We start from the raw sequence: 13,740 nt of genomic DNA, 5'->3' as shown, positions 1-13,740 counted from the left end.
TTCTTTGGTTTTCCTGTTTCCTTTCCTGTTCTCTGTCTTCTAAGTCCGATATTCTGTCTTCTGCTTCACCCATTCTGTTTTTAAGGCTCTCTAATGTGTTTGTCATTTGATCCATTGAGTTCTTCATTTCATTATGGTTTCTTGTCACTATCACAGTTTCATGTTCTACTAGTTGTTTTATTTCATTTTGATTCCTCCTTAATATTTCATTTTCCTGAGAGAGATTTTCTATCTTGTCCATTAAGGATTTCTGTAGTTCAAGAATTTGTTTTTGGGAACTTCTTAATGTTCTTATCAGTTTTTTGAGATCCACTTCTTGCATTTCCTCTATCTCTTCATCTTCATAATCTTGAATTGGGGTGTCTTTTTCATTTGGGGGCATCATAGTGTCTTCCTTGCTCTTGTTACCTCAGTTTCTGCATTTGTTATTCAGCATATTGTAGATAATTTATGTTTTTTTTTTTTTTTTGCTGTTGTTTTTTTTCTCATTATACTATGCCTCTAAGTGGGCTGTCTGCTTTGATGGATCCTTAGAGGCTGTGATGCGTGTGGCCAGAGAGCTCTGTTTGATTCTTCAGGTTTAAGGGTGTGCCAAAGGTGACTCACCCAGATTCTTATCTCCCTTGCTTGCTCTCTCTTTTTCTTTCTTTTCTTTTCTTTTTTTTTTTTTTTTGACTCAGTTGGGAAGTAATTCCGCACAGCTGAGTGGAACTGAGGGTAGTTGAAATCTAGCTTCTGTGGGTATTCGTTTGATCTACCCTTGGGACCGCAGAAAGATTTTATGCAGCCCTCAATGTGTTCTCAAATTTCTCCACAGTCCCAAGGTTACAGAGTTTGTGTACTGGGTGAGTTCGCTCACCCCCCCTCGGATTCTCACAGTCTCAGATCGTTAGCTCCACCTACTTTCACTAGATTCTAACCTCCCGTTATTTCTCCCGACCAGAGTCAAGTTTTTCTGCTTGGCTACTCGAGGTTGCTGCTTTACATATGTAAAATGGCGCCTGCTCTTTGTCTTGCTAGTGGCTTAAAAGGTCACATGGCTCCTTTCTGGAAAATTGAGACTGTCAGTCTTGGTCCCTCATATGTGAAACATAATCTAAAATGGTGATAAAGATATCCACACAAGGGCTGGCGCCGCAGCTCACTGGGCTAATCCTCCACTTGTGGCTCCGGCATTCCGGGTTCTAGTCCCGGTTGGGGCGCCGGATTCTAGTCCCAGCTGCTCCTCTTCCAGTCCAGCTCTCTGCTGTGGCCCGGGAAGGCAGTGGAGGATGGCCCAAGTGCTTGGGCCCTGCACCCCATGGGAGACCAGGAGAAGCACCTGGCTCCTGGTTTCGGATCGACACAGCGCGCCAGCCGTGGCGGCCTTTGGGGGGTGAACCAACAGAAAGAAGGCCTTTCTGTCTCTCTCACTAACTGCCTGTCAAAAAAAAATATCCACACAAGAAATATATCTCAGAGGAGTAATACTACAAAGCAATAATATAGCATGTTAGGTGTAGTGATATGAAAGCAAATTTTCATGGACTTCTGAAAATCAAACTGCCTACAGTCTTAATTACATGTGATTTAGTGAACTAGACATTGGGTACTGGAAAGTGCACATGCCAAAGTATTTGTCCTCAGTGACACCATAGTCTCATAAGAGAGGCCAGCATGGATTATTACACAATCATACAAAGTGTCAGTACTGCAAAAAATACTAAGAGGATAGTGATATGGAAGAAAGTTGGCGACGTTGGGAGAACTTCTCTGTGACCTCTAAAATTAGTCTGACTTAAAAAAAAAAGTCAATTATAAAACTAACAGGAAACAGCTAGGAAAATTTATATTATAAAAGAAATAAATCATCATAAGTGGTTTAACTGTCTTGAAGTTAACTAATATATACTCACAAATTATAAACTCCCCAAGGGTAAGGTTTGGTTTTTATAGAAACATGATTTTTTATATACTTGGGTGCTTTAAAAATTCATGGAAAACATGTATTATCAAAAAACTTCATATAGGTTTCTATTTTTTACACCAAAATAAATGTTTCCATTTTGTTTTTTTAAAAATTATTTGAAAGAGAGAAACAGGGCTGCCATCTACTAGTTAACTCCCCAGATGTCCACAATGACCAGGGCTGGGCTAAAGCAAGGAGCCAGTTCAAGTATCCAAAGTGAGTGACAGGGACCCAACCATTTGAGCCATCACCTGCTACCTTCCATTAGCAGGGAAGTGTTTTTTTTGTTTTTGTTTTTGTTTTTTTTTTAAACAGGCAGAGTTAGACAGTGAGAAAGGTCCTCCCTCCGTTGGTTCACTCCCCAAATGGCCACCACGGCCGGCGCACTGCGCCGATCCAAAGCCAGGAGCCAGGTGCTTCTCCTGGTCTCCCATGCGGGTGCAGGGCCCAAGCACTTGGGCCATCCTCCACTGCCTTCCCGGGCCACAGCAGAGAGCTTGACTGGTAGAGGAGCAACTGGGACAGAATCCAGCGCCCCAACCGGGACCAGAACCCAGAGTGCCGGCGCCGCAGGCGGAGTACCAGCCCAGTGAGCCATGGTGCCGACCACTGACTCCACTCTTAACTCTAATTCAGGCACTCTGATATGGGATACAGCATTTTGCTCCCTACGCTACATGCCCACCCTGAAACTTTAACTCCATTTTTTCCACGAACTTTTTGAAGCACTCTCCTAAAAGCTTTTATACATACTATATTGTCCAATAAATCTTTGCTGAATTTTAGAACAGTAACCCAAAAGAACCCTGTAATCTGTATAAATGTTTATCAAAGTTACATTTTTCAAATATTGTATCCCTAAGATGTTTTGCATTATAAGCTGTTTCATGCTAAATATTTTTTGTAAAGATTCATGTATTGATTTGAAAGAGTTGAGATATTCCACCTGCTAGTTCATTTCCAAGATGGTCTCAATGGCTGGGCAGGGTCGGGCTGAAACTAGCAGCTTCTTGCAGGTCTCCCATGTGGGTGGTCAGGGACCCAAGCACCTGGACCATCTCCCACTGCTTTTCCCAGGCCACCAGCAGGGAGCAAGATCAGAAGTGGAGTAGGCAGGACTTGAACCAGCACCATATGGAATGCCAGTGTTGCAGGCTATGCCACAACACTGGCCTCTCCTGCTAAATCTTAATTTTGATTTCTCACAAATTTAATAGAATCTATCTCTGCCAATCTTACACAATACAGATGGTGACTTGATCAGTTTCAGAATCTTTTATCTCAGAGGTGAGAAAAATTTTGAATCACATAAAGATTAAACTTAGTACCTTAATTTGCAGCTTTGCTTCTTGAAGTCGACCTTTCCAAGAGGCTACAAATTTAAGGCTATCCACAGAATGACCCATTGCCCTGTAAAAGTAAAGCACCAAATGTCATAAAGATGTAATTCTCAGCAGTTAAAATATGAAGAGTAATTGCACATAGATATTCACCTATTTTAAGCTGAAATATTTACAAAGTGAATATAATATTATGCAACAGTATCTTAACTTCACACTAAATTTATAAAGCACTGTTTTTCTTAAATATAAAACCTTTTTCATTTTTACATCCTCCATTTTGACCAGAATCCTCAAATGCAGTATGAAGTATTCATAAAATGTTTAACTTAACTGGAATATTAGTATTTATATCCAGAAACAGCATAAATTCAAATCACTGTGTCACTAAATAATAAAATTTACTCAGTATATTTTTGGTGGTGTGTCTTTCATTACATTCTAACTTGTTAAACATTAGTCTGTATATGGTACAATCCAAAGTATAGTACCAAAAGTTTTTAGGAATTTCAGTCAGCATTATGCTAAAGAATTTTCTGCAGATAAAAATGTTTTCATGTGGTCCCAAATGATAGACATTATTCACATACAGAAACTGAACACTGTGAAAATGTGACTGAGAACCAGTTATTTAATTTAAATAGTCCCATGTCATTTCTGACTACCTTATGGAACACATCATGGGTCTAGATAAACGTCCAAAATATAATTTTTTTCAATTCTAAAAATATACATAAGTAGAAGCAATTTTTAAATTAAAATTTAACTATGCTATTAAAAGTAAAAGGAAGTAATGCTATCTGAATTTCATTAATAAATTTATTTCTTGACAAATCAATGGGATCAAGTGAATGATGCAAAAAATATAATTACTTTCAGTGACAAATAAGTATTTCATTTTAATTACCTTGCAGTTTCTTGGCGAAGAGCATTAAGAAATGTGTCTGGGTGGAAGAGTTCTGATAGGTCAAGTGTATCGGAGAGAAGAGTCTGTTTTTCAGCTTTATCTACCCAGTTCTAGATGAGGATGAAGGAAAAGTAAATAATTAAAAATTTTGCTTAACTCATTTTCAACAAGAGATTGATGTAGTTCCCAAATGCTTTAAAATTTTGTCTAGAAAAAAAATTACCACTTTACATCGAAGTCTGACATAGTAACTTGTCATAACATCCATCTATCATAAATAAGCTTCCTTGTACAATTTGTTGCTGATAAAATTTCAAAATTAAAAGTCAAAAATCTGGAAATTCTTCTTCTATAAAGTATTTCAGTTTGGGCCAACAAATTTAGCAATGATCAGGAGATACTGAGCATCTGGGTCCAACTGGAGATTCCTCAGTGTCCCTACAGCTTGGCAATGCAAACTGAATTAGGGCTCCAGATCCGATAGTCAATCTACAAATCAAGTATTACAGTGGATGTTAATGTCCAAGAACAAATATTTCATTTCTACTTCTCTGCCACCTTATAAATCAACCTATACTCCACTTGGAAAACTATACATTCACATATGTATAATAAGTATAAAAAAGTCACTTGAAACTAAAAACATCAGTCTTGTGTAACACTTAACACATACTTTGCACATATTCACTGAGTTCAGCCTTATCTGAACCCTACACATTCATACCCCATTTTACAAATGAAGAAATTAGATGGACACTGAGATTAATGGTCTTGTTAAAGGATTATACAGTTATTAGAGCTAGGAAATAAACTCAGGCAACCTTAAGTGATTTATTTTTTTGAATTACTTCCTACAGGTACTTTAAGAAATTTTATTGATGGTTTCTGTATAAATCTTTCTGCTGGAACATCAAGATGGCACTACAGCAATATTAACTATTAAAAATTCACAAAATTCCCATCAGTATTATACTTTGCATGACTTTTAAAGTTCATGAAAAATGTGTTTATTTACTGCTATCATAAAAAGGATGTGTTTCGGGGCCAGTGTAGTGGATAAAGCTGGCGCCTGCAGTGCTGGCATCCCATATGGGTGCCAATTCAAGTCCCGGCTGCTCCAATTCCAATCCAGCTCTCTGCTATGGCCTGGGAAAGCCGCGGAAGATGGCCCATGTCTTTGAGCCCCTGCACCTACGTGAGAAGACCCAGAGGAAGCTCCTGGCTCCAGATCAGCACAGCTTTGGCCACTACGGCCAATTCCGGAGTGATCCAGCAGATGGAACTCTTCTCTCTGCCTCTGCTTCTTTTTGTGTAACTCTTGACTCAAATAAAATAATTCAGTCTTTACAAAAAATGGGTTTCATGTACTGTAGCACTATTATTCCCCAAACGTTTGAGTGTAAACCTAATATACCTCTAGTCTCTTCTATGAGACTCTATAATTATGCAAATGAGGTATGATATGTTTATAGTGATAAGCAAATATCTAATAGAATCGAATAAATGGTCCAGACGGTTTCTTGAACACTATACACACACAACTTAAAACTGTTACTTCCTATGATGCTAAACTGAAATGTACAACAGAGATCATCTAGTATCAAATATTATACTATAAATAAAATGACTCTCCAAGGTCATAGTATTGTTTTAAAATATTGAAATACTTTACCTTTAAAAAACTTGGTGTTTATGAAATAGAATCTATGAACTCACTCCGAAGTATTTACTGCATGTAAAGTATTTACTGAGTGTATATTCCATAGTTAGAGGAGATGAGATACATACAAATAATTGATGAAATATCTTTATGGGTCAATATACAGATAATTCTAAAGGGAAAGACTGTTCTCTTAAGAATGTCTAATTAACACAATTCAATTATAATACAACTAAGTATTACTTTTACATAGGATAGAGTTCAGAAACTATATTGACAACCTGTATCTTTTTTTCAGAAACTACTACTCCAAAATGTTCTCTACCTCTTCTACATAGACTTTTACATTTACATACTTTCTACATTAAGACTTTTAAGGAAATAGAAGTTAGAGAGGCTGAAGTTGTTGGCTATATAAGCAAGGAAATTAATTAAACAGATGTGAATTTAAATGACTATTTTAATTAATCAACAACTTTGAGAAACTCAAATGAATGCAGTAAATTTAATTAGACCCAACAAAGAATTTTTTCTTTCAAGTGTTCAGACATGAGTAAAACGTTTAGAATTTAACACAGTATGAAGGTGGCATGGCAGATCATCAGGCAATGAAAAAAAGTACTCAATAAGTGGTGGATAAAATAGTTAGATGTGTGAAAAAAAGTTCAATCTTCAAATCACATTCTAACCTAAATCTATGCCATTTGCTTTCATAATAGAAAGTTATCCCATAGATTTATGGGAATAAGAAAATCACAACAAGGGAAAAAAGGTTAAAATGGAAAATGTTAGATTATTTAAAAATTTATATATAGAAAAATACAAATAAAATCACTAAAACTAAATGTGGAAAATATTTGAATTGTAATACTATCAACACAATGGCAAACTGTTTATTGAAACAAAAAAGATATCCTCAATTAGAAGGGACCAGTATTGTGGTGGAGCGGATTAAGATGCTGCTTGTGATGCCAGCTGAATTGTCTGGGAAGGCAGACAATGACGCGCCAAGTACCATGGGAAACCAGGATGGAACTACTGGCTTCAGCCTGGCCCAAATCTGGATGTTGTAGCCCTTTGGGGAGTGAACCAGCTGAAGGAAGATTCTCTCTCCTTCCCTTCCCTCCTTGCTGTTATATGCATTTCAAGTAAATATTTTTTTAAAAAACAAGTAAGCTTGGAACAAGTTTCTTTTGTTAAACATCTCAGAATAGCAAAAGGAGAAGTGATAATGCTAAAATCTTGGTAAGCACACAGCACGGACAAGATTATGGTAGGAATATATTTCTATAAAATAATTTGATACAAAGTGTCAAAGATTTAAAAATTTTTACTTTTCCTTGGAATGTAAATTAAGGAAAGAGATAATTACATATAACTTGCTCATTTAAAATTATCAAATTAGATACAAATTTAAAATTATTATGGAATATCTATATAATAAAACTTATGAAGAATAGTGATATGGAAAAATGTTCATAACTTAATATTTCACAATGAAAAATGCACATTTGGTATTAAACCTAGTTATGTAAAAACATTAAGTAGAAAAAAATTACTGGAAAAAAATGTATCAATCTATCATTCCACTAAGTCTGGCCTACTGTTTCTTAAGGACTTCCTTCATTCACCTGATAGCAATTATATAGTTGAAACACAAAGTGCAAATAAACTGATGTTATCTATTTTGTTTTAATACACCGTCTTATTTTGTAAAAATAGTGCAAATAACAAGTAATTTAGTTACAACTTTTTTTTTTTTTTTTGACAGGCAGAGAGAGAGAGAGAGAAAGGTCTTCCTTCTGTTGGTTCACTCCCCAAATGGCCACTACGGCTGGTGCGGTGCGCCGATCCAAAGCCAGGAGCCAGGTGCTTCTCCTGGTCTCCCATGCGGGTGCAGGGCCCAAGCACTTGGGCCATCCTCCATTGCACTCCTGGGCCACAGCAGAGAGCTGGACTGGAAGAGGAGCAACCAGGACAGAATCCGGCGCCCCAACCGGGACTAGAACCCAGGGTACCGGCGCCGCAGGCAGAGGATTAGCCAAGTGAGCAGCAGCGCCGGCACAACTATTCTTAATATGCTATCTTGTATATTCTTTCATTTTTTTCTTACAAATTATTTGGTATGAATTTAGAGGCTTAAAAATCCATTCAGAACTAATATCTAATTTACCCAGAATAAAAATAAATACTCCAGTCATTGTTTTGACTAAAGTAAACAATACATATTAAAGGCTTTTAGTATGCAAATAGTCACATATAACAAATTTTTCAATTCATTGGATAAATAAATGAAAATCAATTACAACTTATCGGGAAGGGAGATAATCAGGAATTACACTGAAATGAAAAATATCAGTATTAATACTTAAAGACAGCTAAGATCTTTCTTGAAGTTTGTTGTGCCAATTTCAATGTATAACAAGTGTACTACTAGGTATTGCCATTCTTTGAATCTAATTTCTTTTAACATTTATTTATTTGAAAGTCAGGTACACAGAGAAGAGGCAGAGAGAGGTCTTCCGTCCAATGTTTCATTCCCAAATTGGCTGCAATGGCTGGGGCTGCGCCAAACTGAAGCCAGGAGCCAGGAGCTTCCTTAGGGTGTCCCACGCAGGCGCAGGAGCCCAAGGACTTGGGCCATGTTCAACTGCTTTCCCAGGCCATAACAGAGAGCTAGATTCGAAGTGGAGCAGCCAGGTCGAGAACCAGCACCCATGTTGGATGCTGGTGCTTCAGGCCAGGGCATTAACCCATTGCGCCACAGCGCCGGCCCCTGAATCTAATTTCTAATAAACTCAGATTTGAGTTTTTGTTTTCCTTGAAAACTTATTTAATAAATATAAGTTTTGAAAGTACGACTTTTGGATTATAGTGGTTCTTCTTCCCCCATTAACCACCCTCCCTCCAGTCACAAACAATCCCACCTCCTACTCCCTCTCCCATCCCATTCTTAAGATTCATTTTTAAGGCAGCGCATGGCTCACTAGGCTAATCCTCCGCCTGCGATGCCAGCACCCCAGGTTCTAGTCCCGGTTGGGATGCCGGATTCTGTCCCGGTTGCCCCTCTTCCAGTCCAGCTCTCTGCTGTGGCCCGGGAAGGCAGTGGAGGATGGCCCAAGTGCTTGGGCCCTGCACCGCGTTAGAGACCAGGAGGAGGTGCCTGGCTCCTGGCTTCAAATCGGCGCAGTTGCGCCAGCCATGGCGGCCATTTGGGGAGTGAACCAATGGAAGGAAGACCTTTCTCTTTGTCTCTCCCTCTCACTGTCTAACTCTGCCTGTCCAAAAAAAAAAAAAAAAAAAGATTCATTTTTAATTATCTTTATATACAGAAGATGAACTCTATACTGAGTAAAGATTTCAACAGTTTGGAGCCCCCCCCCCCACACACACACACAAGGTAGAAAGTACTGTTTGAAGATTAGCTTTACTGTTAATTCTCACAGTACAACATTAAGGACAGAGGTACTACATGGAGGCAAGTGCACAGTGACTCCTGTTGTTGATTTAACAATTGACACTCTTTATTTATGATGTCTGTAATCACCTAAGGCTCTTGTCATGAGCTGCCAAGGCTATGGAAGCCTCTTGAGTTCACAAACTCCGATCTAATTTAGATAAGCTCATAGTCAAAGTGGAAGTTCTCTCCTCCCTTCAGAGAAAGGTACCTCCTCCTTTCATGGCCCATTCTTTCTGCTGGGATCTCACTCAAAGAGATCTTTCCTTTAGGTCCTTTTTTGTCACAGTGTCTTGGCTTTCCACTCCTGAGAAAATCTCATGGGCTTTTTAGCCAGATCTGAATGTCTTAAGGGCTGATTCTCAGGCCAGAGTGCTGTTTAGGGCAGTTATCATTCTATGAGTCTGTTGTGTATCCCACTTTCCATGTTGGATCATTCTCTCCTTTTTAATTCTATCAATTATTATTAGACATTGGTCTTATCTATGTGATCCCTCAAATCTGAGTTTCTATCATTATTTGAGTATTGTACATTATGTTTACTAGTTACATTCTTAACTATGCAAAGAAACAAAAGAAATTAAGTGCTCTCTTTTGCCTGTGTGTTTTGAGATTGACATGTAAAAATCGAAATTCAAAATAACAAGATTGAGTTTTAAATAATTAGAGTTCCTGGAAGCTAGTTAAACTATATGAGCCTTAAAAAATTGTTCTGGTGTGCACTGCATTATAGTTATTCTATGAACCTTAGAAAACGGTTTTAATACGATGTGCCCTGATTAAATTAATGTGAATAAAGAAAGATTCCATTAGTGATCCATCAATTATATTTACTTTAATTCCTCACAGCATCTCCCTAGGTTAGATTTTTTTATTAATTCACTTAAATTTACTTCAAAATTTTTTTTGTTATTTCCTCAGAGCCAGGGGTTATTTTAAAAATACATTTACTTTCTATGTTTTTGAAGACTTTCCAAAATGTTTTCTGTTATTGTGGTCACAGAACACACTTTACATGGTTTTAACCTTATGAGATTTATTGATGTTAGCTTTATTGCTCAGAACATGATCTTCCTTTATAAATGGTGTGTACCTGAAATAATTTACATAGTAATGTTGTTGGATAATGTTCTATAAATAGCAATTAAGTTAGTTAATAGTGTTCAAATATTTTATACCCTAAACAGTATTCTACCTACTTATTTTATCAATTACTGATGCGATGTGTTGAAATTTCCAACTTTAATTCTAGATTTACTTCTCATGCAGTTCTATCAGGCTTTCTTGTTTCATGAACATTAAATCTGTTTTTAGGTATATAAAATTTAGCATTGTAATGGACAGATCAGAGAGAAAATCAGCATGGAAAGAGAAGACTTAATAGACACTATATACCAAATGTACCTAACAGATCTATATAACTTTTCATCCTATAGTTGAAGAATTCACATTCTTCTCATCAGTACATGGAACTTTCTCTAGAACTGACCACATACTAGGCCATAAAGCAAGTCTTAGCAAATTCAAAAAAATTGAAATCATACCATGCATCTACTTAGACCACAATGAAATGAAGCTGGAAATCAGCAACTCAGGAATCTCAGAACATATGTAAATACATTAAGACTGAACAACATGCTCCTGAATGAAAAGTGGGTTACAGAAGAAATCAAAAATTTCTGGAAAAAAAATGAGGATGACAATACAACATTTCAAAATGTATGGGATACAACAAAAGCAGTATTATAGCAATTGTGCCTACATCAAGAAATTGGAAAGGCACCAAATAAATGAGCTATCAATGCATCTCAAGGATCTATAAAAATAACAGCAAATCAAACCCAAAACTAGTAGGAGAAAAAAATTAGCGAATAACATCAAGAATATGAATCAAGAAAAAAAAAAGATTAGAAAATGAAGAGCTGGTTTTTTGAAAAAACAAAATTGACACACCATTGCCCTAAATAACCAAAAAAAAAAAAGGAGAGAGAAGACCCAAATAAGTAAAATTAAAGATGAAAAAAATGTAACAACAGATACCACAGAAATAAAAACAATCATCAGAAACCACTGCAAAGAGTTGTATGCCAACAAACTGGGAAACCTAGAAGAAATGGATAGATTCCTGGACACACATAACCTACCTAAATTGAGCCATGAAGACACAGAAAACCTAACCAGACCCATAACCAAGAAGGAAATTGAATCAGTATAAAGACCCTCCCGGGAGGAAACGTCCAGGAGCAGATGGGTTCATTGCTGAATTCTACCAGACATTTGAAGAAGAACTAACTCCAATTATTCTCCAGTTATTCGAAACAATTTAAAGGGAGGGAATCCTCCCAGATTCATTCTTTCTCCAAAGCCAGCCTCACCTTAATTCATAAACCTAAAAAATAGATGCAACAAAGAATTACAGACCAATTTCCCTGATGAAGATAGATGTAAAAATGCTCAACAAAATTCTAGAAAATTGAATCCAACAACTCATCAGAAAGATCATCCACCCAGACCAAGTGGGAGTCATCCCTGATATGCAGGGATGGCTCAACATTTGCAAATCACATCAATGTTATACATCACATTAACAAATTGAAGAATAAAGCTGGTGCCACAGCTCACTAGGCTAATCCTCCACATGGGGTGCCTGCATCCTGGGTTCTAGTCCCAGTTGGGGCACTGGTTCTGTCCTGGTTGCTCCTCTTCCAGTCCAGCTCTCTGCTGTGGCCTGGGAAGGCAGTGGAGGATGGCCCAGGTGCTCGGGCCCTGCACCCACATGGGAGACCAGGTTCAGGAAGCACCTGGCTCCTGGCTTTGGATCAGTGCAGCGCGCTGGCCGCAGTGGGCATTTGGGGGATGAACCATTGGAAAGGAAGACCTTTCTCTCTAACTCTGCCTGTCAAAAAAAGATTGAAGAATAAAAACCATATGATTATCTCAACAGATACAGAGAAAGCATTTGATAAAATACAACACACATTCATGATGAAAACTCTAAGCAAATTCGGTCTAAATGGAAACTTCATCAACGTAATCAAGGCAATTTCTGACAAACCCACAGCCAGTGTCCTATTGAATGGAGAAACGTTGGAAGCATTCCCACTGAGATCTGGAACCAGATAAGGATGCCTACTCTTACTATTGTTAATTAATGCAATCATGGAAGTTTTGGCCAGAGCCATTAGGCATGAAAAAGAAACCAAAGGGATACAAAATGGGAAGGGAGAAGTGAACCTATTCCTATTTAGAGATGCCATGATTCTATATATAGGGGATCAAAAAGACTCCACACCAGCAAACTATTGGAACTCATAGAAGAATTTGGTAAAGTAGCAGGATATAAAATTAACATACAAAAATCAACAGCTTTATATACACAGAGAATGCCACGGCTGAGAAAGAACTTCTAAGATCAATTCCATTTATAATAGCCAAAACAAACAAACAAACAAACAAACTCTTATTTTTCCTGAGATCCATCCTCAATTGACCTTTATACACATATGATTAACTCTGTTAAGAGTTCAACAAATACTGCGAAGAAAAAAAATGAAAAAAACAAAAAAAACCTGTCCTCCACAGTCAAGACAAGGGCAGCTCATATCGTCCCTTCTCAAAGTGTCAAATTCACTTCTACAGCTTTCATTTTAGGTGGTCTATATGTTCTCTTCCTGATCTGTGATAACTAACAGTATTTGTCCCTTTGGGACTGGCTTATGTCACTAAGTATGCTGTTTTCCAAATTCATCCATTTTATTGAAAAGGACTGGATTTCATTTTTTTTTACTGCTGTGTAATATTCCATAGTGTATATATGCCATGATTTCTTTATCCAGTTTTCGGTTGATGGGCATTTAGGTGGATTCCATGTCTTGCTATTGTGAATTGTGCTGCAGTAAACATGGGGATGCAGATAATTCAATTACTTACTGATTTCATTTCCCTTGGGTAAATTCCTACGAATGGTGTGTCTGGGTCATGTGGTAGGTCTATATTGAGATTTCTGAGGTATCTCCATACAGTCTTCCATTGTGGCTTTAGCAGTTTACATTCCCACCAACAGTAGATTATGGTACCTTTTTCCCAACATCCTACCAGCATTGTTGTTCATTGATTTCTGTATGAGAGCCATTGTAACTGGGGTGAGGTGAAACCTCATTGTGGTTTTGATTTGCATTTCCCTGACAGCTAGTGATCCTGAACATTTTTTCACGTATCTGTTGACCATCTGGATTTCCTCTTTTGGAAAATATCTAAGTCCTTTGCCCATCTCTTAACTGGATTGTTTTGTTGTTGTGGAGTATCTTGATCTCTGTATATTCTGGTTATTAATCCTTTATCAGTTGCATAGTTGCAAATAATTTCTCCCATTTTATCAGTTGCCTTTTCAGTTTCCTGTTTCTTTAGTAGTACAGAAACATCTCAATT

The 13,740-nt window shown here is 37.4% G+C and overlaps 1 protein-coding gene across 3 annotated transcripts in view; it reads right to left on the bottom strand.

Moving 5' to 3' along the window:
- Positions 1 to 13,740, bottom strand: part of DYNC2H1 (dynein cytoplasmic 2 heavy chain 1) — a 367,993-nt gene that overhangs the window by 23,939 nt on the left and 330,314 nt on the right. For all 3 annotated transcript variants that reach the window (XM_062196938.1, XM_062196939.1, XM_062196940.1), the window contains 2 exons: positions 4,196 to 4,305; positions 3,277 to 3,358 (listed from right to left, as the gene is read on the bottom strand). In XM_062196938.1, the coding sequence (XP_062052922.1) occupies positions 3,277 to 3,358; positions 4,196 to 4,305 (192 nt within the window). The remainder of the gene's footprint in view (positions 1 to 3,276; positions 3,359 to 4,195; positions 4,306 to 13,740) is intronic.

Source organism: Lepus europaeus, chromosome 7 (genome assembly GCF_033115175.1).
Source record: "Lepus europaeus isolate LE1 chromosome 7, mLepTim1.pri, whole genome shotgun sequence".
Classification (NCBI taxonomy): Eukaryota; Metazoa; Chordata; class Mammalia; order Lagomorpha; family Leporidae; genus Lepus; species Lepus europaeus.
The sequence above is the reverse complement of the archived record's forward strand: the minus strand, read 5'-3'. Positions and strand labels throughout refer to the sequence as shown.